This window comes from Platalea leucorodia, assembly GCF_965183815.1.
Source record: "Platalea leucorodia genome assembly, chromosome: 1".
NCBI lineage: Eukaryota > Metazoa > Chordata > Aves > Pelecaniformes > Threskiornithidae > Platalea > Platalea leucorodia.
The window spans coordinates 72,360,096-72,387,977 of record NC_138823.1 but is presented as its reverse complement, the minus strand read 5'-3'; the positions used below and the strand labels follow the sequence as shown (position 1 = coordinate 72,387,977).

Sequence of the window (27,882 nt, the reverse complement as noted above, 5' to 3'; positions counted from 1 at the left end):
ACTGGCAGGAAAGTGTTCCCTACCCTTCTGGTTTATTTTGGGGAAAAACATATTTATCTGTGCTAGCTATGTCATCCTTCCTACGGCTCTAATTGTCTCAGTAATTTGTTCTCATGCATGAAAGCCAAAACAAAAAATTATTAAACAGTTTTTGGTTTTTTTTAAATGCTATCAGCTTTCAGGAAAAGATTTACTGTATTCAGAAAATCAAACCAACATGTAAATATTTATGTGGAATAAGATTAAGGGTCCTTTATTCTAAGAGCGTAACTCCCTAACGTCTTAGAGCAAGTATATCAAGAAATTCACCAAAATGAGTTTTCTTCAAAATTACATAAAAAAATAAGCAGCCTCCTGGCATGTGTATCATTTAGGAGCAGAAAAAGAGAACAATCAGGAATCAAAACAGGTGTCACTACTAAGAGCTGTAGCGTAAATGTCTTTTTCAAATTGCACACACACGCACAAGAACAAACAACATTCCAGCCTCATTCAAGTTTAAATTAAGATTCAGAATACCTAATGGATGCTTTCATACCAGCCCTTAATTCAGCCTTTTTTGAGGGGAGGAAGGGGGAAGACACAATCTCTCATTTATTTAAGCAGCTGTACCATGAAACTGTTTATCTGTCTAAGGGAATGCTAACTCTTCTGTCTTTTCATTCAGCAGCTGAACAACAAGTCACACATACCTGTATTACATAATAGGAGTGAGGCATGCACTCAAAAAAAAAAATCTTTTTGGATGCTTTCAGCAAAATTTTGTTTATACGGTAAGAGATTAAGAAGACATGAAGTGTTTGTACTTTACAGTAGATCATAGCACAAGCGCACAGCGAACATGCTGGAGATTTGTCAGAGTACAACAGATGTAGAACACCACTAGAAATCTGCACCTTAGCCTGAAACACAGCCAAACCTACGCTGTAAGTACATATGCATGCTCTGAAACCCCACCTCGTTATCACAGGTAAGCATAACACCTGTGCAAATTAGAAATTTTTTTGCCAAAGGCCATTTATGATGACCAGACAAGGTTATAAGCTATCTGCAACCGATACATCAATTTTGTGTGGATAGTGCTGTGATTTTCTTTTTCTCCGTACACAAACATTTAGCCATGAAATAAAATCAAGTCTGCAGCACAATTAGCATAAAAATCATTATGTGTTTTTGTTATGTTCTGGATGGCTAATTATCATACAATAGATTACATTATGACATGAAAAGGCATATACCAAAGGTTAGAATTGCAAAATGTAGCTGCAGCTTCCGTGTTTATCAGAAGGCAGGCAGGAGATAAGTGAATTACAACCTCATTTTGGTTTCAATGCCCAGCAACATTCCTCCGTTCTGCACCTGCGCTCACCACAGCACCTTCTCTGCTCTCACTCGCTCTTGGAAAGAGCGGAATATAGTGCCACTTTGTACGCAGGAAAAAAGCTCCCCACCATTACCTCTCTTCAGTAACAGGGTCTCTATAAAGAAAATATGTCTCTGGATTCCACGTCTCCCAGGCGAGCACCTCAGACTTTTCAGCCAGTATCCCACGGGCATCGTCCATGGAGACTGCTCACCCATGCAGAGCACAGACTCCAGAACTTCTCTATCACCCCAGATGTGCGTGGCTACTATATAAAGGTAGCTTAGTCTCTGCTGTCCCCCTTCCCTTGCTAATGCCTCATCTCAGCATCAACCGTGCTGAAGAAACGGGACGGAGGAGGAATGCAAGCCAAGGAAGACTCGCACAGAGTCCGAACAACCACAGGTTGTGTAAGATCTGTTCCCTCACATTCTGCCTACTCTCGTCCCACTTGTGGCAACAAATAGTAAATCTCAAAGTCTGCAAGATAAGAATCGGTTGAGTCTTAGCTACCTTTAGCCACCTAAATAAGAACAAAAGAACTGGGCTCCTGCTGAATTATTTTGGGGAAAGGCACGCCCAGGATGGAGGAGCAGCCCTGCAGACATCCAATACACAAACACTTTTTTATGCAGTCAGAAGCTGCCATGACTTCTTTTTGAAGTGGAAAAGAGCACCTCTGTTAGCTAGCAGTCTCCTTGGACAAACCAGGAACAAAGCCCTCATTTGCTCATGCTTTTCCCTACCAACAAAACTAATGGACCTAAAGATCTCCCAGGCGTAAAAGTGACTTGGGGAAGAATGAGTACAACTAATATTCTGGTTTAACTGAAACAAAACCAACATGCTAAGCAACCAGAAAGTGTAGGAAAAGGAGGTAGAAGGATCACGGCAGCACCTTAACCCAAGTTAACTAAAGCAGACAGTGGCTCACTAGCCACTTAGTAGCTCTTACTTACACTTACTAGCTCTTCAGACTGAATTGACTTCAGGGAGTAAGCTTCAAGAACGAGCAACTGAAGACAGTACATTAGCAGGGCTCAAAAATGGCTTACTATATAGGCTGTAATACTGGCAAGAGAAAAATTGCTGAAGACGCAGGAACGGGAGCTCGCATAAAACATCCCTCCTAGAAATTTTTAAATAGTGAAATGTAAGGGATGCACTCAGGTGAAAAACACTTACTTTTATCAGTAATGCAGTCTTGCAAAAAGTTTCTGTTGCATGGTGGACCAGTTTTGGTCTATTCTCTTAACAAACCAGTTTCCAAAATGGAAGACAGTGAATCTGAGGGGCATCTAAATGCTGTTGACTGCTATACTTGCACTGACTCTCTCAAATCTCCACCCCCCACACCATACTTAAGTAGGCATAGAGAAGACTGAGGCAACAAAGGCAGACTGAAGATTGACACTTGCTTCAGAGCACAAAGCATGATATTTTCTGTGTAGAGAAACAGATCTACGCCGAATCTGAACTATGGAAGAGAAATTCATCATGGTTGGCTGCATATCATCTGCGAACATAGTCTACCAGATCCGTGTTTGTTCTGGGCAGGTGAAAGGCTCATTGAGATATTACTGTTTGCACTGACTGCTTGCCTCTCGACAAGGGTGGAGCACTGGAATAAGCAGGTCCCAGCTTGTTGGCACTACAGTAAACTCAGAAATACTCACCTTACTCTGGTTCTGTCCAGAAATTTTAGCTGTGTCTTTCTGAGATTCAAGTACAGTGTTGTGGAGTCAAACAGCTCTCTTGGACCAAGAACTAGAATGAAATAGGACCTGAAACGTGGTTTCAAGGAGGGGAATGCAAGAGCACATAGGCTATATACATGGTGCTACTGGACAAAAAGAACACTATCTCAGTATACCCAAAGTATACGTCATCAAAAAATAGATCCATGCAGGTAAAAATACCCAATTACGAACTACTACAATTCACTAACGTGAGCAATGACACACTTTCACCACAAGCCCCTATTTAAAGAGCAGTCCTAAGACCACTCACATTTAGCATCAAGACTGATAGGATGCCACCAGATCAACTTACTTGGATCCCTTAACTAAGGGGACATACTACAACTTTTCCTTAAGTGTCTCTCCCCCCCGCCCCTTTGGGAAGATAAAATCATCATGCAACAGTTAAACATCCTTCCAGTGTCACAAGCAGCTACCTTACATTTTCAGTATGAATGAACACCAGCCTTATACTCATTTCTAAGGCTCATTTACAATACAGCTGGATCAGTTCTTTCCTAGTTAATTTGCTTTCAATAGGGGCTTCATTCTCAATTCAAATGACAAATTGCTCCAGCAACCACATATACACATGGCTTCCTCAAGCCTGACATTTTTAGGTTTAACAGATCCTTTTCGATTGCCAATGTTTTAATTACTATATAACAATATATACATGATAATTACTTTGGAAGACCTGTGCAAAGTAGACAAGCATTCAACTTTAATACATAAATATTGCAGCCAAGAAGGATGTTTTAGCTATTGAATAGAGTTTATATTGTTGATTCGTTTCATCTTTGATGCATTTTCCTGGCAAAAAGCTTCTAACAACATCAACTAAAAGAACATAATCCCTTAAACATCAGGAATAAAACCAACTCTGTTGACCTGACTCTGTTCCCATCAACTTTCTTTATCTGAAAATTGGCACTCATTCTAAATGGACAATGTAAATAACAGCATTTAATGACTGGTGTTTTCTGGATAAGCTGCCTCTACTTTTCCAAATCACTCTAGGAGAACTGTATTTGTTAAAGTAATGATCTTATTCAGATATTGCACCCTACTAAATACTTCCCCTCTTGCTCATTTTGGGCTGCCAGAATTCTTCATTTCAGAAGAAAGATGGCACCGTCATCCCAGTTTCTCAACAAAATAACATCATAATCTGTACTTTATCTTTGCTGGACTTCTAAATCATGCAAAGTGCTTGTGAAAACCCTTATTACTAGACATCACAATTACTGCAGGAAGGAGGGGGTAGGAAGGAGAATCAGGATTGGAATAGGTTACAGATGTGCACCTTACCTGCATTTGTTATTAGCAAACTGTAACATTCAGTGTAATTAGTCAGGAAGCACGAGTCCCGCTTCATTCTATGACACTGGCAGAAGTGCACCGAGGTGATGACTATCAACAAAGCGAGCTTGTGATCTGGAGCCATTAAAAGGCGCACGCATGCCGCAGCCAGCCACCAAAGTCACATTCTTATTGCCTTTGCCCGTCCTCTCACTTTTACTGCTCTTTTATTCATGTGACATTCTAAATTAACACAAGGTTCCCAACCTTTACACCACACCTTCCACAGCAGAGGCTGTAGTCTCATTAGTTTCCAGAAAACTTATGTCAACCCTGATTTTAAAAACTAATGTTAGCATAAAATTTCTAAGAAAAAAAATTCAACACTAGAAAATGCAAGCATGACAGTTCCGCCCAACTTATATAAAGAAAAGATCCTCTGGCTGTCTATAACACTCTCTGTAATAAAGGCAACCAGAAATTATTTGACTCCTACTTGACCATAGGAGATTATTATCCTAATGACAGCAGTCAAGTTTTCCCCTATCAAAGAATCTTTTTCTTTCAAGAATGCAAGTGTGGCTTTGACCACAAGCCCTTTCTTTCTTCCTCCACCCCTTCCCTCAAACTAAACAACTACACCCTCGAGACTGGAAGAACAAAGGCAACATTTTTTTTTTCTTTTTCTAAATAAACTCATCATTTATCTTCCCAAGTTCAGGTTTGCTTTTACATCAAAGACAGTTTTCCCAACACTGTGCTAAGTACCGATGCCAGTTTATTTATCTACTGATTTAGAAGTAAGTTTTTATCACTCTGTAGATCTTTAGGTCCCAGAGCTGTACTTGGAGTTTCCTTTGCCCAAAGCAAGTACAGAAAGCACCAACATACAATTAAGATAGGGAGTCAGGAAACAGTCATCAAAAATTCATGTGAAGAGCACAACAGCTTCAGGAAGGGAATGTAAAAGACAAAAATTGTCAAGTGTCATGAGTATGGTTTGTCATCACAGCCCATCCCCAAATGAGTCACAGTAACTCAAAACAAGAGATCATTAGATAGTCACAAAGCATATATAATGAAGTTTTATTGGAACAACAGGTGCACTTCAGCATTATTAGAGTAAAAACACCAAGTTACTGCATTCTGTGAGCATAAGATCACTGAGAAATGCAGTAGAGTTTATTCAAATTTACCAAGTGCTTACGTATTTAAAAAACTCTTTCCTAACTTACATCATCTCACATTTGCACTTATTTCTATGCAAGTTAGCAAACACTTTCAAATTCTTAAGGGTGGGAAAAAAACCACACACTTGACAATCTCAGGTTGATTTTTTTTTTCCTAAAAGCGTGCAGCAAATTGAAGACATTTTTTTTTTGTCAAGACTGCTGCGTGAGTATGCAAATGCAATGTGTCAAAAAGAAGAATGACTATGCTGAGTTGCATGGTTTATAACATTCTTTCTTACTATTATAAACAAATTATTATAAATTACACAGGCTTCCAGCAGACTTAATGCAATCTCTGCCTTTAATACAAAAATATAAGAGTTCATCTTTGTTTAGAAAAACACCCTTCAAATGGATTGCTATAAACTGTTCGGTTTCTAACTTCGGTATTTTGCCATTAATCTTTTCATGTGTTAATGCTTAACATTCCATTTAACTAAATCCAAATATCACTAAGGTTATAAAAACCAGTTTAACCTACCTTTTGACCGTTATTTTTTTACTGAGCTTCAAGACATGGTCTTATTCACTAGAAGGCCTAAGCAGAACAACTTGTCAAACCTTTTCCCCCAGGTTAAACAAACTCTGCACACCAAAGTACCAAACTTCAGAGCATCATAATGGTCTCTACGACTTGACTGTCTGAGTAATACTTTATTTGCCAAGTCTCCATATAAGCCAGTTTACAACATTTCTCCTCATCTAATTAAAACAAATACAATAGTCCTACTTCGCTTAAAGCATTGTCTAAAATTACATTAGCAGTCTCAGGTTGGCAGCATCATTCTTCTGCTTTTGTTCTTAAATGACGCTTTATCGATGATAGTCTTAAGGTATGCCTTCCACAGAAATGAAATTTCCTCCACAGGTTTAGTTTTTGAAGGAGCCAGATTCCTCAAACACAAGATCCCAGATAAAGTTAAGACAGGGGCAGTAAACACTTCTTCTACACACTGTCATCAAGTATCAGAAACATGCTTCGTATCATAAAAAAAACCCACAAGTTCTAGCCTTGAAACATTTCTAACAAAAGATGAAGTTCAACATAAAACATCAAGAGAAAAGAGTATGCTTCTGGAGATGGGAGAAGGTAACTAACTACTGTTTGACTGACTCATCCCCCGCAGTACTTATGCAAGTATACGTTCTGTCCACTAGGCTGGGACACAATATGCTCTGGGCTTGGCGTACCAGAACACAAGAGTATTTCAAATTCAGAGAATGAAACACAAATCATACGGAACTGGTGCGAGAAGGACAATCACCGGGGAAGACAGGTTAGCTCTGTTAGAGCCATACCAAGACAAAAATCCAGCTACAGCACCAGTCACATTAATGCACAGTCTTGAATACGCTGGCCAACAGGGATGGATCTCATGGGAAAGGATGATCGCAGTAAAATAGCTGTCTCCTGTGTCGGCAGCATGAAATTTGGAGAAGGCTTCAGTAATCACTTGGCAGATTCTTAGAGGTTTACATATCAAAAGAGTGGAACATCGATGTCTTAAATATTGCTCAGGAACACGCAGAAAAAAAAACCAAACTAGAGATGAAATTAAGAAAAATAAAAAGTAGTGATACCCCTCCCCCATGCTTTCCAATGAGAAAAAAAAATAAAAAATGGTGGACCAGCCTGAAAAGCAGCTCTATTTAAATGGTATCTTTGAGAAAGGACATGATCTGAATTCCTTCTTTTGAGCACATTCTTTAAGTTCTCTTCAATCTGTTACCCACATGCAAAGCCACTAACAATTTAGGTTACACACATCATGCTGATAGCAAATTTAAGACTCAGATGATAGCTGAAATCTTGAGCATAATTTACTGTGACAACTTCATACTAAAAGTATCAAAAAAAAAAAAAAAGGGGGAAAAGGTCTAGTTTGACCTGCTATCAGGTTGAATTTGAAGGATGATCAGCTTAGATACAGAAGGAGAGAAGGAACAGAAGAAAGGACAAGATGTTGTTCTTCCTCTCCTCGGATTCCTTAACATAAGATTCAATTAACAACATTCAACTCCACAGCGCTACAGGAATGGCACTTTTCAGCCCAAGACTATCCTTGAAAAAGCATGTAAAGATGGTAAATTAAAATACTGGAAGCAACACTAACTTGACCATTTTCTACTCTACAGTGCAGGAAGTACTATAAAGCTTTTACACTTGGGGCCTAGCACGCTCAACTGAAGGCAAGAGAGTTTCATATTTAAATGCAGAAGCTTAAAAGCAGAGTTGGCAATAAGTAGATAAAGCTTTCCTTTTCTTTCTAGAGGAAAGTAAGGAGCTTAGCTACCAGGGTTTTAACCACCCTTAGGGCCAATGCAGCTCTACCAAAAAGTACATTGAGATTTAGTAAGTCAGTTCCCTACCCTTAAACACATGGTTATTACAAACCATACCCAAGCTTATATACATATACACACATTTATAAACAAAGTTATGAACGCACAAACAGCAGAGTGGACAATTTTTTGTCATCTCTGTCACAACTGCAGACAGCCCTCATGCTACTAGTTTATCTGAACGGTGCACTCCAAACCTAGCAGTTAGAGTGAAATCGATTTGACAGAAGTCTGCCAATTTACAAGCACACACCTACTTCATGGAGACCAGTGAAGTTGTAAATAAAGTATATTAAAGCATTTCAGATGATGCACAAGATAGAAGTATTGCATTTAAATTTTGCCTATTTTGATTTATTGTACACTGACAGAATGAACGAGCAATTTGTGTGTTTAGACAAGTCATAAACTTCTATAAATTCAGATGAGGACTTTGTTTCCTCCTCCTCTCAGAATCAGCAGAAGGGTTTAACAAAAGTCTCAAAGCAATCAGAGGGCTTAACTTCATTAATTTGGAACTGCTTCTGCAACCCCACCCTTCCACCCTGCCAACCTAACACACTGAGGCTGGGGGAATATCAAACCAAAGTTTATCCACCAGTTTGAAAAGCTCATGACAAGTGTTTGGTTTTCTGCGATTACAAGTGTGTAACAAGTCACTAATACATACTCAGAATACCTATAACCTGTCTAGATTAGCTGTAGTACAGATAGAATCATATTTTAGCAAATGATGAGCTTTGTCTGTGCTTTAGCACTACTGTTAACCAAATTCTTCATGGCCAGCTTCATGTAAAAAGCTGTGAGTTTTTCATTGAGGCTTACTGGGTGTTCCACATGGAAAGCTCATCTTTTCCACCCTACAAGGTTATCACAAGACAGTCACTTCAATCCGATAAAGAATGTCAAAGCAAAAGGAACTTTGTACTGTAACACTGCAATACCTTTAGTCAACTTCCAGTATTTGTGTAAGATGAAATTCTGCTTCTAGAACAAAGTCCAGATAAAAAGGCACTAAACTAATTTCCTCAATCTCATGCTAGTCAAGAAGCTTTAAATCTACAGACTGTGTCTTATGTTTTTGTAGCTTATCAGTCCAACGAAGAGTCCATTTCTCTTGCAGACAGTGTTTCAGATCCCACTGTGTCCAGTATAAAACTCAAAATTTGCTCCTGAAGTACATTTGTAGTAGTTTCCGGGGGCTTCCCAGACAAAAATCCCTACAGAGGAATACTGTGGATGCAGAAAGAGCAGTCCCGAGTCATACCGAGAAGCCTAACAGGGCAAGCAACCGCTGCTGCCAGCTCCTCTGAGAGCCACAACAGATCTCGACTCCCATGACATCTGTCACACTACAGGCACAGAGCTGCTAACCTAAACCAGCGAGCTCATGGTAACCCAAGAGCAAATGATCTGGCAGCTCTTTGCTGGTGAAGCATGCTAGAAGAGTAGACTCTTCATGGTCAAGAGGGAGGCCCAAACTGGCAATCGTGCTGCAGCTGCTGAACAGATCGGTGCTCTCTGCGGAGCGCCTGCTCCCATGGCTCTGCCAGAGATCGCCATTTCCTCCACACCACAAAACATACTTCTACCTCAGTTGCTGCGGCGCAGCATCTCGTGGTTTAAACTCCTATCTGGTTATTCAACAGACAGGCTAAGATACAGGCGCCCACACATTCTTCTGCCAGTTTGGTCACACAGCAAGACAGCTGAAGGCAGTAACGTCTTAGGCCGTCTCCAGTACCCTTTTTGCAGCAGTTTATCAAAGCTCCCTTCGGCTGGGGCTGCACGGCTAGAAGGCGCATCCCCTGGGTGGTGGATAGGGGATCCCTCTCTGGAGGGTGCACTGGATAAAATTGAAGAAGGTGCCGCGAACCAACGCAGCCTAAGGGAAGGCCACCCTGACAGAAAAACCACTGGCCCTCCAAGTCATGGGGGTTGGGCAGGAGGCCAACTACCTCCTCCCGGAAAAAAAAAATAAAAAGTTGCAGAAACGACGAGCATCAGTTTTAGAAATGGCGGGGATGGAGAAAATCAGTAACGAAGTGAGGAGGAGGAGATGGAACTGGATCGGTCATGTCCTGAGGAAAAAACTGACAGAAGACTGCGCTGTGGCCCTTGGGTGGACTCCAGAGGGAAGAAGAAAGCGGGGTCGTCCAAAAACGACCTGGCGTCGGATGGTGGAGGTTGAGAGGAATGGTGCAGGCTGGAACTCTTGGGAAGCGGCACAGCACGCAGCCACAGACCGATCGAAGTGGAAGAACGATGTTCGCGCCTTGTGTGCCTCCTGGCACTGAGAGAATTAAATAAAATAAATAAATAATTATCAAAGCTCAAGTCTTTCTGTCCAGAAGGGGATTACAGACGTTGCCACTTTGCTACCTGGACAGTAAAACACCTCCAAAGATGCTGTGGGAGTATCACATGAGGAGCAGCAAATGCCTGCGGTTTAAAATAAATAAATAAATAATAATAACAAAATTAATCATATCTTAAATTGGAAACCTTCACCCATGAACACTAAAACCAGCACCTCTCAGCTCTCTGGTCAGCATGCGTTCACCCTTTAGCTTCCCAGACCAGGAACTCAAGTTGATCTCCCTCACCCTGCAGTTGCAGCGCAACGCCCCTGTGACTGTACATGTAACTCTTGTTTTCTCAAGCATTTTGAAAATTGGATTTATTTCACAAGCCATCAGAAGAACGCAACTAGTTGGTCATAAGAAAGAAAATCCTGAAGCAAAACTTTGTTTCCCTGGTTTTAGCCTAAAAAAAAAAGTATGTTTATTCAAATGTTTAAAATAGTTGTCATTCTAGTTGAAACCTGTCTTTCTAATGTAACTTGTGGATTTGGAGCTAAAAGCATATTTTCCACTGGAACTTTTTAAGCATGATTCAGAACTGTCCATTTGTGCTTTCAAGACATAAATAATCTTCCACATGCTTCTCAAAAAGTGTTGGTTTAGATCACGTTCTTAAACAAAATTTCTTTCCATAAATGTGATAATTTAATTGTTAAACCTTGTAAGGTTAATTTGGAAAACATAACATGAAGTCAAACTCATCCACAGTTTAGTTTCCAAGTGCGAGACTAAACTAAAAATAATTGTGGAATTAGAAATTTCAATTCAAATTTCTTACCTTTCCATTTTACTCACAATCAAGAATTACTGAATTTGTACTAGCAGCAAGACTCATTTCTGGAATATCTACAAATAGAGAGACGTAATTAAACTGAGACCACTTGAATTTTATGGATCCCTGACAGGTTAGGAATCCAGGCGCTGCTCAGTGGAACATCACTGTCCCTCAACAGCGTAGTCGTCTTTCACCTCACCGGGAGCCAGCCTCAGAGGGATAAGGAGCGTAGGAGAAGTACTCCATCACAGGACATCAAGGAATGACCATCAGAAGATCTTTTTGGTCCTGGTTCTATTTGAAGCTCCACAGATGGAACCTAGAAAAACGTGACTTTCTCTAAAATTCCTAGAACCTTTCTAATGTCAGTATCAGCTTTGTTATTCTTACCAGTTCTGGCTCCCTGTTAGATTCTGAAAATAAAAACTAGAGATGGCTGGGACCACTCAGCAACAAATTAAATAACAGCAGCGTATTTTATAAAACTCATCATGGTTTCAAGAAAATTAAGTCTCATAAAACAAGTCTAACTTCTTCTGCCATAAGACTACACATTTATTCGATAGCGGCACTAAGGAACCTTAGAATATGCTTCTGCAAGATATCCGACTTTGGCACAGATGAGCTCTTGCAGATCTAGCTTGAGCTACTTGCCACGATTTCTATCGCTGAACCACACTGCTGCAGCAACTAAGCATTTCTTGTCCAGTTCATACTAACCTGGCTGATTATAGCGGGGCAGACGAGGAGCATTCATATGATCAAGCTATGAGAGCACTACGTACATGAATCAAACCATTCTTGAAGTGGTTATTTATACCCTCAAGGCCCAACTCAACAACACAGGGGCTATTACAACACTTTTGCCTTAAAGAGTCCTCATGCCCTCTGTCAGGTTTTTCCCTACTGCTTGGCCCCTGACTTATGCCATACCTTTAACAAATTTCTGACATTCAATGCTGCAAAAGCATTTTTTTAGAGTTAAACATCCCTGGATCTGATCCCTGACCTGGCTTTCAGCACAGCCCCACAAACATCTGAAAGGGCAGGTATCTGCCTGCAGCGCCAGGATGGGAACAAGAAGCCAAAAACTCTCTGAACTCATACTGACCATGAAACACCTGTACTCTCAAAACACAGCCTATGAGACAGTCTGACAAAAGCAAGCATAAGCATTCCTAAAATAGATGTGCGTAGTCCATGACAGGCAGATTAAAAAAACAAACAAACAAACAAAAAAAAACCACACCAACACAACACATTAATCAGGAAGGGAAAGGAGGAAAGCAGCCAGCCAGCAGCACTGTCAGTGCAATCCTGAAGCGTTCTGCCCACAGTCAACTGCCGGACATTTTTCCCTTGGAGGGAACTAATAAAAGTCACTCATGCTGAACTTCACAAAACTGCACAGTAGCAGAAGATGATGGGTCTTGTTGGTTGGGCACACTGATTTGCACCTCTCGGGGATGCAGAATTGCATCAACACCCTGTAGCTGAATTCAGTGAAACCACAGGTCACACACACAGCAACAAAAGTCTCACTCACACTCGCTAGGTTAAAGATGTGCCCTGGATTTCAGCAGCACTGTAATAAGTCTGGTGTAACAACGCAAAAACAACCAACCATGAGCTCTCAGTGTAAAGCTACAGCCAAGAAAGTAAACACGAGCCTTGAATGCTTAACAAGGGAACATGAAGTAAGGAGCAATGCCATTTCATATAACATTCGGCAAACCATTATAACAACATTGCTGTGCCCAGCTCAAATGTCTGCACATTACGCAAAAAGTCAGGAAAAAAAGCTACAAATAATTTGAGTCTGTAAAGCATCTGGAAATAAATTTTGGGTTTATCTATGTAGACAATCAAAGCTAAGACTAAGAGGCGGCCTGCATGTGCATTTCACATGTGGAGAATGTTTTTCCTCGTAGTTCCAGGACTTTTCGTCACATGCCTGCTCTGATACCAACACATGGGATAACAGGGACCATAAAAATATCGGATACAATAAAAGACCTGTTATTATTCTGAAGAGTCCACGTACAACCTGAATAAGTAACTGCTTCTCATTAAAGACTCTTAAAGGCAGACAAACTAATGAGATCCAAGGAGAGAGCTGATGAGGCACTGAGAGCGACAGGCTAAAAACACGTTCTTGGAAGAAGTTCTGGAGATGGATCAGGGAAAGAGAACAGATTAAGTGTTCACAATGATCTTTTCTGACCTGAAACAAATCTACAGTTCAGAACCTATTAATTTACAAGCCATCCATATGACTAACTCTCCAATGTAATTTAAAGAGTGATAGTCCAAATGATATCTAGGGAGAACAGTCAGTTGACTTCCATTTAACATCATCATAACAGCCTTAACAAAAGATGTTAAAAGGAGGAACAAACGGGAACAGAGACAGCTGGAACGTCTGCTAGCCACTTACCCAAAGCAAATTTTCTTAGTTAGCAAATGCGGTAGCCCTATCGGAAGCGGCAATGAAACTACCAGGGCTTCAGAGAGACTGGGGCAGGGGGGGAGATACAAACAGGTAACAATAATTATAGTAGTGATTTTATGCAAATCCTTCATTCTAACAAGTCCCTCTAAAAAATAATTGCTTGTAAAAACAAGAAGTCCTGTTAGTATGTGTAAGTTTGCATTCATTTAGCCAGGCCACAGGAAAACTGTCTCTCTCCCTCCCTCCCTACTCAAGCACAAAATACAAAAAGAAAACGTGCGTCATAAATCCCAGCTACCTCAAACATCAATTCCATTCCTTACTGCCACCAGGAACCAGCAGCCTCACAAGGGCTTTTGAGATACAAAAGTCGCTTTGAATAACACCATAAATTCATTTAGCTCTGAAGCCCAAGCTGCACGCTCGCCTCCTAGCACTAACTATGGTGCCTGTTTCTGCATTTATAACCTATCCTTTAGCGATAAAACCACTCCAAGTGTATCAGCACTGCAGGTTATGTCCACGTGCAGGACAGAAACAGAAGTATACTCCAGAGCACACATTTCCTTATCGGCCCTGCACCGTCTCGCCCTCCCTGATATATCTCTCAGAGAGCTTCCACTGCCATCTGTGCAGAGGCAGAGGTTACCCGAGTCCGGAATTTCACAGAATGTACTTTTCAAGCAAAGCAGGCAACAGTCTTGGAAGCAGACAAAGTCGTCACATCTTGATCCTCTGGAACTGCACTGAATTCGTGTTTTGCCTTCAGGGACATTTTTTCAGCACCACAAACCGCTGTTGGATTGCACAGGGTCAGTCCACTATCTGGCTGTTTGTTTCCCCGGAGTGCTTTCGTTTCACGTACAAGACCACAGAAACAAAAGAACAACTTCGTTCTCCATCTCACCTGTATCAGCTCTGCAGTGCAGACAGACTATTGCACCATTTTACAAACTAGTACAGAAAGTTTGCAGTTTTCTAAGACTCACAAAAGGAGAAGTGGGAGAAAAAGCCTTCTTCCCAGATACATCCCAGGACTTGGAGTCTGACCCAAAACTCCTGCGGGAAAGCAGGCGGCACTGTTCGGAGAGCTGCTCTCTGTAGGGAGAGCTCCCCAGGCCTGGGACTTTTCATAGGATCTATATTTGGTAGCTCCCACAAGTCATTTAGTGCTGCCCTAGTCTTGACAGCCTTATCCCGTTAATGAGGTTAGTGCATATGCAATAAAGAGGAATTCGCGCTCTTTAAATATTGCCCTATCTTCCTCGCAACCTAACCATTCATTTGCCCTGTAGCTTGCAAAAAACAGCTTTTCTGAACACGACACTGAAGACTTTTGGTATTACTTAAAAGCTTTGTCTGCCTTAAAGGAAGAAATAACTCTTGATTTCAGTAAACAGAAAGACACCTTGGAAATCCTGAAAGCAAAAGAAACAAAGTTCATTTTGAAGGCTATCCTTCAAGATAGCACTTGCACTTCAGCTTGCCCACTTTCAACAGCTACTGAAACTCACAGTGAAGCCACAGAGGTTCTTCAAACTATTTTCTCTTACTAGAAAGCTTCCAGCACTCAGCTTACTGAAACAGCTGGGAAAGTTCTCCTCTCCTGGTGTTACACAAACACTCAGAAACTGACAGCTGTTAACAGGGAAAAATCCGCTTTCTGAAACAAACTTCCAATTAACAATATTTTCTATTTATGAAAGACCATATCTTCTTGCTTGATCTGACAATTTTTCAGATTATGATCATGCTGGAGGTGTTATCAGATGATCTGTTCTCTCTGCTAAAATAAGATTAAATTCTTCTATCAGTATCTAATACCATAACATGTGGGGGGAGAAATTAAGGTCCCCTTTCCTGGCTGTAACCACATTCTTAAAGCAAAATCTTTGCCAAAACAGCTGAACTATTTTTTAAAATACATTTTACAATCAAATTCTAAACCAAAATATGCCGGGTGTTTAATGTGAAAATACCTCAAAATCCAAGGACACAAACTGTAAAATGAAAATTTCTGCTGGTCAATTTCAATTGCAGTAAACAAAACCCACTTGGTTTTGTTTCACAACGCTGAATTTTTCTATTCCTCCGAGAAATGTAGTAATTCTCCCCTCCGAGAAATGTAGTAATCAACTTCAATCTATTTTTGCTAATATACAGACAACTGCTCAAACTCTTTCCTCATTTTCCCCATATTTTGTCAACATCTTTACTTTTCAAAGCCAGAAATGAAACACCAGAAGGGTTTTACTATAGGGTAAATATAATGCAAATCATGCATCAACGTGCTACATGGAAAAAAAGCAGTGGCAAGCAATACCAGTGAAAGTGGAGATAGCTCAGAGGATTCAAGAGGAGAAAGTAGTGAAGGCAACGAGTAACCTCAACTTTTTTCCAATTCTAAATTTAAGAATACTATAAAAATATTTGTTGTGCAGATCATTTCCTCAGACGTTGGCCTCCTAAAACATATCAAGCACTGTTCATAAACTACCAGAATCCATCAAGTAAGAAAAAGTCCCCTCTAAGTGCCTACTGTTCACAACAAACAACTCTAGTATCATGGCAAATGTTTTGATGCCCCAAAGGCTCCCTCAGTTTCACACCTAAGAACAAGGGTTTGATTCCCTGTTTTACGAGTTTTGCAACAGTTCATCCAACAGAGAAAAGGCAACTGTGAAATATCATTGTACGAGAGGAGCGAGTGAAGGGAGACAAAGCAAACCTACAGGCAGATGACAGCTTAAGCAATCAGCTTGAATTAAGGAAAAGGAGAAGCACTGCAGTCAACATTTAATGGCTTCACTGGCCCCCGTAAAAGGAATCGGCCATCTCTGCTGTCCTAGCGAGCAGGTTCCCCCCATTAAAAAGAAAGCCCACCACAATTAACGTCTTCCCATGAACTGGAAGTCTAGAGCAGAACTCCAGCGCGCTGCCGAGAGCTGCGCGCAGAACTCGTCGTGCACGGCAGACGGCGGGCACCGGCAGAGCCGCCGGCAGCTGGGCGCCCCGAGCCGCGGCTCGCAGCGTGGCCTCGGCAGACGAGGCCGACGGGCCCGGGAGCAGTCACAGAGCAGGGCTGGGAACGCTCCTCCTCAAGGACAGGGGATGTCGGTAACAAGTAGGACAACACGCTGCCACCCTCTCTTCATTGCTGAACAGCAGGGAACGACACAGAAAAAACACTAAATCAAGCCCAATACATGAAATAGCAGAAAGAGGGAGGAAAAGAAACAAAGTCTTTTGCACGACAAACGAGTTATGTTGCTGCTCTATTAAACCAGCTCTTCCCTCCGCAGAGCTACAGCAGGACGTCTGAATTCACATGGATATACGTCGGCATCCAAAGATCACAACACGAGAGGAGATAAGCAGATACTGCCCACTAGACTTTACACTTCCAGGGTGCTGCCTATCCTAGTGATACGACCTATTTTGAAGAATACCACCACTCTTCACTTATTTGCTTAATTCAAAGAGATAACAGGCTCATCATTCATCATCTCTCAAAGCAAAGCACTGATGGAGGGTTCATTATGTGGGAAGAATTTTACTCAGTAAGTAGCCTGAATATAAAACCTACATACTGAGGATTTGCATCTCTACTGAATAGCGATCTTTGTTGCAACACAACGATTGTACAGAGTACTGGGGTTTTCAGATCTGCTTATGAAAATGGAAGTTCTTGGGTTTGGTCTTTTTACATAAATGCAAGCCCTCAATTTAAAATTGTACCATATCACAGCTCTGGGAACCACTTTCATAATATAACAAGGTATGAAAGAGATTGATTTAAATGACAGAAAACAGCCTTGACCAATTCTGGATGGGAACAAGGGAGAAGAAGGAAAAACTTAATAGAACTGCTCCTTTTCTCACAAAATGTGGAAAACATTCATTTGCACAGTTAAAGCAGGTAACATTTGGACGTTAACTAATTTTGTTTGGACTTAACACCAACAAAAAAGATGCAATGCAGTTAGCACGTTTATTTTATCCATCAATATTAAAATGAGAATTTGTTCACAGCCTAGGATAATGTTAAAGCGTAACACAGCCAACTGAAATTGCTTATCGTCCAATACATAACCTATAAGACCTCACACAGTGAAATGTACACAGTAAGAAACTTTAAACTTAAAAATGGGAAGTGGTTTCCTTGTTTAGTCTCAATTTAGGCAGAAAAAGAAATAGGTGTTTTCCCAGCCAAGACTGCTAAGCTACAAAATTCCTCTCAAGTCTACATTTATTTTACATATATATATAAATATAAAACACACCAACGAAAATAACACATACAATCAATTACTAGTACTATGAATAACTACTGTGAAAAGCATTATTTTCAAACAGCCACAAAAGGATTCATCCTTCGATCAAGTTATCCTTTGAAATAATGTTACAGTCTACAACAATTTAATTACAAGTCACAATCTCTAAGTTATAACACTATGCTTTTCTAACAGTATATTTGATACTGGTATGTTCATACGAGTCCAAGTTATTCAAAAGAAGGGACCTACACTCTGCAAATATTTGCATAGAGTTATTTCTTGTATTTCACAAACATTAAATTGGATCCTCCGTTAGGATTTCAGGTCTATTTAGCATATAAACTCTATCACATGTATTAAAATCATGAAATACAGTAACATCTCAATTCAATGTGTTTGTCAGTGCACAAAAAAAAAAAAAAAAAAAAAAAAACAAACAAAAAACAAGAAAAGACAACATTTGATATTTGTTTGGATAAACTATCTGTGGTTCCATAACAACAAGGAAAGGAAATAATCTGAATCTGTACAGATCAGAAACATAAACAGCCAATATAAATTAACTCTTAATATTTTTCATGCTTCATAGCTGGAGTCTGAATCTGGAACTTCAACAAATATTTCAAAATAATCTCATCACAATATAGCTAATGGTCCAGGACATATTTAAATTGATGCACAGAAATAAATGGAAATAGCAAGTCAAATGAGGAGCAGATGGTCACTCTAAACACTTCATTACCCTCCAACCCTTTTATTTCTAATGCGGAAAGAATAAAAGAACATTTACCGTAGTCTGCATTGAAAAACAAATACTAAAAAACTCCATGTGTTTCTCAAGTAATTTAAAACATTAACCCAGCAACGCTGTACATACAGTTAACAGCTGTCAACTTCATCCTTCTAGTGAAAAATAAAAGAAATTATTTTTACTTATCCTTATATTTTACTTTGCAAAGGGTCTACAAATTCAACGATGTATATGTTTTCTCTTCTCTCAATCTCCTTCCCACACCATTTGAGTTTTCAGGTCCATTTTTGTTGTCTCATATACATTTTTAAAGTGAGGAAGTTTAACCTTTGAATTAACTATTTCACCAATCGCTACCAATGTTCCCCTAATGTCTGCTCCGCAACTGGGAATGTTCAGGACAAGCAGTCACCTGCATCATTTGACAGACGGGGCACTTTGCTAGTCAAGCTGGCTGAATGAGCTGCTGAGGCAGCCACAGACCCCTGGCCACAGCTGGGAAATTGCATTTTCGTGGGGAAGGAATAGGACTGAGGAGCGTTTCAAATTTCTGACAACTGCAGAGAACCGCAGAAATGATCTAAACTGGCAGGAGGGAAGGCGACCGAGAACTGTGCTCGAGGCCCAAACCAAAAGGAGACAGACCTTTAGTGCCCTTTGAAGTGCCTCCCAGAAGAGATCCTCCATGGTGAACTGCTGCACAGCTTGTGTAGCTGCTCCTGGGATGCAAAGACAACTGCTTTTACAGATTAGGAAAACAGAGTGGGATTAAAAAAAAAAAAACAAAACACAAAACAAAACACAAAACTGAAAGAAATCTGCTCTTATTAAAAGGAAAATTCAGTAGGTATCATGCTAGTAACACAGATGATATCCACACAGAAAAAGTACAGAAAATTGCCTAGGGAGGAGACTGCAAAGGAGAAGGGTGGGTGGAAGCGGTTTGGAATTTAAAAACGGAAGCCCTGAAGCAGAAAATGGACCTATGCTTGGAGAAGGAGAGCCACCAAATGAAGCCAGCCTCTCGGAGAAAGTTACAGGAAAAAAGATATTTACAGAGGCGCTACAAGTAAAAGCACAAGGAAGCACATGAGGAAGCAAAGCATGCACAGAAAAGTAGGAGTAAAGATATCTGTCCCCTCTCTGTTTCAGAAAAGAACTGGATAGACAATCCATCCCATACTTTATATACAATTTCTAGTTTCTTCCAACATTTCAGCGTGTTTCTTCCTGGACTACCTTCTGCAATGCAAAGAAAACTAGTCCTCTGCTTGCTCTTCTATATGGGCTGCACTTCCAAAGTCTCTTTGCTCTTATTTCCTGCCTCAGAGGAACTTTTTACATGCCCAGACATTCTTTTTCCTCTTCAGGACCACCACCAAGAGCCTGAAGCTACAGGTTTGCTACCCAGCAATCTAGCCTAGAACACAACCAGGGGGGAGGAGGAAAGAAAAAAAACCCAAACAAACATCAGATGTAAACTTTTTACAAAAAAACACCCATATTTTCTAACTGTTCTGAAAGTCTCCTTCTTATTGACCATCTCCATTTAAATCCCTGGTGGTCTTCAGAGTTTCTCCAGTGTTCACAATCGCATAGTTAAGCCCAGTGCAAACAGCTGCTACTGAAATGCATTTTTGTGCTAACAAACAAGAGGCCCAGCCACATTGACATTTCACATGGTTACCTCCCTAAGCCTAGCTGTGTTCTAGTCCCTTGTAAAAAGGCTTCCGAAAGAATGCATACAACCACCTTATCTTCTCCCCATCTCTTGAAACACATAAGCTCTCCATCAGAGAATTAGTACCAGGTGCTCATACTTTTGTCTTTGCAGTGTACTACTCTCATCATTGGCTTTCTCCCCCTCACTGGTTGTCAACTCTGCAGCAGCAGTCCTGTTATCCTGTCTATCTGTATTGCATTGAAAAATGGTATTGGTTTCCGTAAATAACTAATGGAACTCACAAGCAGAATTTATCTAACATATGCCAAAACAAAACGCTGTTCATTGTCTCCCTCTTGTACTATGTACTGTTGAAATGTCTTTAATCTGCTGTAGGTTTATTGGGGATGTTTGGTGAGCACATCAAGGGCCTAAAATTCCCTCTTCTCTCTCAAGAACCTGAGACCGTGCATTTCAGAAGCACAGCTGCAGTCAGACGTGCATACCCCATCTCCTTCCCATTTCTCCAGGGCTGCCTATGTCCCTGATTCCGTACGTGATTCTACTACGAATGCTTTTCACGCACCTTCAGTATACGCAGCAATGCATGAAAGTATATGGTACATGGATAACATAATTAAAGGCTACTGCCAGAAGACAACACATCGAGTTCTAGCTACAGTTACTTCACCAGAGCTGGAAGGTAATGAAAAGGCATTTCAACATGAGCTGCAGAAGCAAAATACCCAACCCCTTCTAAAAATGGAGTTAGATCAGTTCACGAAGGGGACTACAGGTGCCGGTGCCCACAGCAGTTCATGAACATGTGAGGCCTTTCCAGTGCTACAAATATGTTTTTAACATTTTCCAGCAAGTAGTCTAATTTTATGTTGTTGAAAGGTAACTTCTGATAAAGAAGGCATATTATCAATTTCATAAGTGATAAAAGCTTTAAAGAATTAATAAAAAAAATCCTGTTTCCCATCTGATGTAATATATCTATTGGGGGGGGGGGGGGGGGGGTAACTCCTCAGTTAGGAGACTCCGGAGAATCACCGGAATCTAAGTGTCTATGCACATATTAGTGCGTTTCTCTAGAGTTAATATTCCTGAACTGTCGTTAGGAAATCATGTGTGATGTAAAAGAAAGAAAAAATTAGTTGTAGTTCTCTCCCGATATTTATAACTTTATCAAGTGACATATACTAACCAATAATTGTAAGATAGAGATGACTACTCAAGAGTTAATTTAACGTTTACATTTGATGTAAGCATAGAGGTCAGACAGCAAATTTTGTTATGTTGGTGTTACTCCAACAAGAAAAGGATACAACACATAGAAGATTAGAGATTAGAAAAAGGTATTGAAGAGTATTTACTATCCCTATCCTGAAGTGTTTCCATAGCAGCCAAAACAATTATTAAAACAGATATACCAAAAGGAAGGCAAAGAAATAATACAAAAGCTATCCATCTGAAAACAATTCATAGATTTGAAGAGTTATATTTGACTTGTCCATTAATTTAATCATTAAACATCACCTACTTTCTAATACGTCACACAGGTCTTTGTAATGACGGTCATAGCAGCACAGAAATTTATCAGAGGAAGGAGATTTTTAGAAAGGAGTATTTATGACAGACAACGTGTTGACTGCTGTGGCTTCATGTCACAGAAAATGTGAGGTATCCTATACCTGCTTTGCAGGATGAGGATTTCTATAGTAGAGTAAGCTTACAATTAGTCCCCTTTTCTTTACCCCACTTAGATTAAACAAACCCAAGAACACCCTACATGTGTTCCTTCTCCTCCCCACCTCCCCCAACTTATCACAGAATACTGCTTCCAGTGGCATTAAGAAAAGGGACATTAATTCCTGCTACTCTGGACAGTCCCACTGAATAGCCATCTTTCATATCCTCCCTTTAAGCTTTCATCAGATGCACTGTATTAAAAATCAGAGGCTTAGCTTTAGAAATGCCAGCAACCATGTCTTAAAGTCAACAAAAATTTGGCTTTTTGGCCTCATCTGAGAGCTATCTATAGGCTGTTCCGTTTACGTATTAACTAGCAGGCACCATCACCACTGCGTAAATGTCAATGCTCTTTTCCCGCATTCTTTATGTAAGAACACAGCATCATCCATAACCAGTTTTTCTTTCATTAAAGTCATGAGTCCTCCAGAAAAACAGAGGCAAGATTGTTTTGACAGCAGTGAGCAAGTGTCCTTCCATCTACCTACAGCTGAGTTACAAAATCTAAATAAGTAACAGCCTCCAATATAAGTGCAGTTGCAACAAAAAAGATACTGAACAGGTTCTCAATGGTCAAAAGAAGTACACCGATACCTACGTGAGAGGGGGGGGAAGAATAGTGTCTAATATAAGTATTTTTCTCCTTGCATCAATTCTTATAACTAGATTTCAGAGATGCAGACATGCGGTGTCAGGTCAAGAGGAAGTAATGACACCATTTACACTCCCCCTTCCCATGGGAAATCACCCCACAGCAACAGAACTGGTCGACTGCCACTTGCTCCTATACAACAGATCCAACATTAATAGCATCTCACATTCAATACGGAGCCCCGAGGAGCTCGTGGGTTTAAAAAGCCATCCAGTGCATTATTCTGTTTAGAAAGAACGCTTTCAAAGTACACGACACTTGCCTTAAGAGTGAACAGAAAAGCCAGCATCCTTAAGCAATCCTTGAAATTTCATGCAAGAAGCTGAGTACAGAAACCATTATCCAGGGGTATCTACAGTGCTCAGAATAATTTTATGTTTACATTTGTATGGGGACAGCTGGGTAGGAAAGGAGTTCAGGAAAGCTGGAGAAGCCCTACAAGAGAAAGGGTACACGGCACCGTAGGAGGGCAGGCTCGCAGACGGGGTAGTCCGAGAGCAGAGGACATGCAGTAAAAAGAATAAAGTGCAAATGCCCCAGAAGGAGGTGGGCGTGGAAATGTGGGCGTGGAAATGCAGATAAACAAGAAAGGTGACTCTGGTCACAGTATTGCTATACGGGCTAGAGGAGAACAAGCTAAGGAAGGACTCGGAGATCAGGGCAGATCTGTTACCACCATGGGCAGACAAGAGCTTACCAGGTGTGCAGTTCCTAATACAGATACTATCACATAAATGCTAACGTTAACCCCAAAGGTAGTTATCAACCTACTGATGTAGGATTTATTTTTCCAACACCACCATCAGCCCCCACATATGAGAAAACGCTGTGGCAGAACCTGATACATGTAGCCTGAACAAAAGTTTAATATTCAATTAAAGCCAAAACCCTGAAAAAACCCAAACCAATAAGTCAACAAAAAACCCTGGAACTTTCTTCTACACGTATAGCTGAAGTTTTCCCTCAGTCATGTCTTTCCTGTCATTCCTCCAAACAATAGACTCTCTAGTCTTTAAAAATCTAATAAACCTTTCAATTACCTCTAAGTGAAGTCTTAGATAGCAGCCTAAAAAGTTGTGGTTACAAGAGTATCATGTCCTAATATCAACAAGCTCCTTTTTCCACTGGAAAGACAACTGGGGTAGTAAAGAGAGCACATTTTACAGATGCCAGTATCTCCTGAAATAAGTGCTTGCGAACACAATCAGCAGCACAGTAAAGTCCTCTGCAATTATCTACATACTTGACTTCATGGGTAAGCTGCTCACTGGTGATGAAGCCCATGCTCCCTCCCTTTCCGTAAAATCTGAGCTGAAATGGAGAGAAACCACCACACGCTATTTTTATTTAAATGGAAAAGATGCTACTCAATTCATTCAGCTTAACCAGTCCTGTCCCACAGCTTCTGAGCATTAAAGCGCGTTCTGTTTCTAGCCCTAGTCCCATAAAATCTAGAGCTGCAAAGCTCAGAGAAACTTTACTGATGAGCTTCTATAAATGGTGCAACGCCTCTCTCAGTTTTTCTAACTCTCAGTGTGGGTGTTACTTTCCGTGAAAGAAAGGCAAAAAGCATGAGGAGCAGATATGTAATTCACCAGAACAGTTTTTAATCCTCAAAACATTGACAGCTATTACGTGCTCCAGCGTCCTCCACCAGTCTAGGGATTTCAATGAAAAAAAATACCAACTTCTTACCCTGTCTTTGGACAAATGAACGACAACCACCACGTATGCAACTCGCATTCTGGAAACGCTGGCAGTCTAGGCTTCGTTCAGAGGTCAAATTCAAGCAAAAGTGCTCCACAGATGCTTTACTGGACCAAACAGATACCTCCATATACTTTCAGTACTCAAGGACTAAGAGTGCCACTACCTCACCTTCTGATGCTTCAAAACCACCGACTGTCTTAAACAGGCTCTACAGCAAAAGCTGAACTCTGATAAATAGGAGGGAGTATAACCTTAAGCAAAATATTTACTAATCTTATCTACATACACCGCTATACGTAAATCCTTAGCATGCTAATAACATTCATCAAGTCTCCTGTAGAAAAGATTTGTGCCGAGATAGTAGAAGGACTGCAGCAAGTTGTGAAGGAGATGTGAAGAGAGGAAATACATTAGCATTTCCAATATCTGGAAATGCGTGATCTAGTCTGTAAGGCAAGGGAGGCCTGATAATTCTGCAGCAAGTATCTCTAGGTGGCTCTATTCACATACTTCTGTATTCACTTGCAAGAGTCTTACTCCATCTCTTCAGTTTCTTTTAAGCAGAAACCATAGGGTTGCCAAATACCGTGGTTTAGTGAAATGATGCCAATACACACAGATACTTATCAGTATGAAAGGCACCTAACGAGATTCAGAAGGTACTCTGGAAAAAAAAACTCTCTCACACTACCGGAGATTAAAGTAGTGTGCAATTTATCAGGCTGTTGCACTCATTATTAGCAAGTTCCCCCACCTGCTTTTGTAGACCAAGCTTAATGGCTGGTGATGATCTGGGTTGAAATGGAAAGAAGATGAAATTTTTTCCAAATACGATAAACTTGCATAGTACTTCATGGGAAACTTGGTTTTCAAGAGGGAGGCAAAAGGGTCAGCAAAAAAGGACGGGCGTCAAGTATGTAGCAGCTGTGGGAATGAACGCCTGGCAAAACCCAAACTCTCTACATTAGTAATACACCCCGCGCCGCTTCCCTCGGGAGAGAGAAAAGGGCAGGGGGCGGGCCCGGGGGATGCCGGAGCACCTACGGCCGCGGCCCGGCTTCCCCAGGCAGGCGCGCAGCTCCGCAGGCCGGCCCCCTCCCTTCCTCGCTCCTCCTGCGCGGCGGCAGCAGGGGGAAAAGTTCAGCGCCGGCACCGTCCAGGCACCCGCCCGAGCCGCGGCCCCGGGCCCCGCCGCCGCCGGAGGCGCTGGCGGCCCAACCGCCCCTCGCCAACGGCGGCCGGAGGGCGGCCGGACCCGCGGGGGCCGGGCCGCCCGCTCGGGCGTGCCCCGGGGGGAGGCGGGTTACCCGGGGCCGCGGCCCTGCAGCCCTTCCGCCGGCCCCGCTCCTCCCCCGCAGACCCCCGCCGCGGCGGGCGCAGCGGCCTCGCCTGACGGCCGGCCTCGCCCCGCGCCGCGCCGCTCCCCCCGCCGGCGCCACAGGTTGGTGCCTGCGGGGCTGGGGCCGCCCCTGCCGGCTGCAAGCCGGAGGGCAGCGAGGCCAAAGGCAGCGCTCCCCCGCAAGGGCCCCGGTGCCCCCCGCCAGGACCGGCGGTGCCGTCGGGTGGGGTCCGCGGGCAGCCCCCCCCGGCAGCCGGGGCAACACCCGGGGAGCGCCCCGCACCAGAGGGGCGGCCCCGCCGGGGAGAGGCGCCGCCGAAGGCATCGCTGCAGGGGGCCGATTTTTGGCTGCGGGTGGGGGGGGGAGAGCAGGTGCCCGCCCCCAGGCTCGCTCCGGGGAACGGGAAGAAGGACGCAGACGGCTGCAGCCGGCTGAAGGGGGCGGGCAGCGGGGGGCGAGCGGAGCGGCGGCGATGGCGGGGAGGCACGCCGCGCACCTGGCAGCAGGTGCACGCAGGCGGGGACGCCCGGGTAGGGGAGGAAGAAACGAGGGAGGCTGGCCCGGAGGACGGCGCATGTTGCGCGGCCGGGGGGCGGCGGGCACCCGCAGGTGCCTGTCACCAGGAAGGGGGGGACGATGCGGAGGAGGGGAGATGCAAGCGCTGTGCTGCAGGCAGGGGAGGCAAGCGCACGTTACTCACCGGCAGCTCCACGCTGACTTCGGTCCCGTCCAGGAGGAGGACGCGGCACTGCAGCACCGGCTTGCTGCCGCCGGCCGCCGGGATGTGGACGGGGGCTCCGGCGCCGTGCGCGACCCCGCCGGGGTGCGGCGAGGAGGGGAAGCCTCCCGAGCCGACGGCGGCGGCGGCGCCTCGCAGCCCCCCGTCCCGCTCGTCCCCCTCGCCGCCGAGCCCACCGCGCCCGGCTCCGCGCCCGGCTCCTCGCCCGTAGCGCTGCATCGACCGCCGGCCAAAGGTCCTGCGCAGGAACCGCAGCATCCTGGGGGCGCCCTGCCCGGCCGCTCACACCCCCGAGCCGGCAGCTCCGCGCCCGGCCCCACGGCGCCTCCCAGAGCAACGCAGCAGCGCCGCCCGCCGGGAGCCGGACGGCGCCGGGCGCCGGGCAGCCCGCCCCTGCCGCCCGCTCCGCCCTCCGCAGCGCCGCCCGCCAGCGGCACGGCGGGGCGGGCCGGGCCGCGGCCCCTCCCGCCGCCGCTGAGGCGGGGGAAGCCGTGCGGCGGGCAGGGGGAGCTGCTGAGGCGGGCGGCGGGAGGCCACCTGTGGTGGCGGCCGCGGCGGCGGGGCGGCCGGGGCGCTCGCCCTCGGCCCGCCGGCTCCCCGCGCCTCGGCCCCGCTGGCCGCCGGCCGCGGCCCCGCAGCGCGGCGCGGCGGGGGGAAGCGCCGAGCCGCGCCGCTCCTCCAGCAACTGCCCCGGCTGCGCGGCGGCCGGGACGATCGCGCCGGCCGTTGGGGCGGCGTCTGCGCGGTGGCTGCCCCTCGCCACCGCCCCCGGGCCGGGGAGGGGAGGGGAGGGGAGCGGCGGGGCGGGGGCGCTCCCGGTCTCACCTGCGGGGTGCGGGGCCTCTCCCGGCCGGGCCCGCGGCCTCCGGGGGCCTCGCTCCGCTCCGGGGGGGGCCCGCCGGGACCCGCCGCCCGGCCGCGCACACGGGGGTCGGGGGCGGCCCGTCCTTCGCGGCGGGCTCGCTGCTCTGCCCCCGCCTGCCCCCCGGGTCTGCCGCACCCGCCCCTTCGGACGGGCGGGAGAGGGGATGGGGGAACAGAGGCGTACAAGCGGACGCAGGGCGGGATGGAGCGCCGAGGGGCCCGGCCGCAGGCAGAGGGACGCCGCTCGGCTGCGCTGGGGGGGGGGGGGGGGCACCGCGGCGCCTCTCCCGCCGCCGCCCACGGCCCCGGTGCACAAACGCGCGTCCCCGGTGGGCGAAACCGCTCCCGCCTTTGCCGGTGCCATCGCCGTGGTTCTGGGGGTTTAAGGAAAGGGATAGGGGAGGGTGGTCCGTGGGACGAGCAGGCCCTCCGGGCCTCCCTGGGGTTTCGGCGCCTTTCGTTTCTGCAGCTGTCCGTGAGGCAGGAGTACGGGTTTATTTAAGCGTCGTAGCAAATCCATAGGTGCAAATACTCTCTCGCACGGTGGCTCTGCCAGTAAGTT

The 27,882-nt window shown here is 44.1% G+C and overlaps 1 protein-coding gene across 2 annotated transcripts in view; it reads right to left on the bottom strand.

The window, feature by feature from the left end:
* Positions 1-26,714, bottom strand: part of EPB41L4B (erythrocyte membrane protein band 4.1 like 4B) — a gene marked incomplete at both ends in the record, with an annotated part of 177,372 nt that extends 150,658 nt beyond the window's left edge. For both annotated transcript variants that reach the window (XM_082304048.1, XM_082304049.1), the window contains one exon: positions 26,418-26,714. In XM_082304048.1, the coding sequence (XP_082160174.1) occupies positions 26,418-26,714 (297 nt within the window). The remainder of the gene's footprint in view (positions 1-26,417) is intronic.
* Between the last annotated feature and the right edge of the window lie 1,168 nt (positions 26,715-27,882).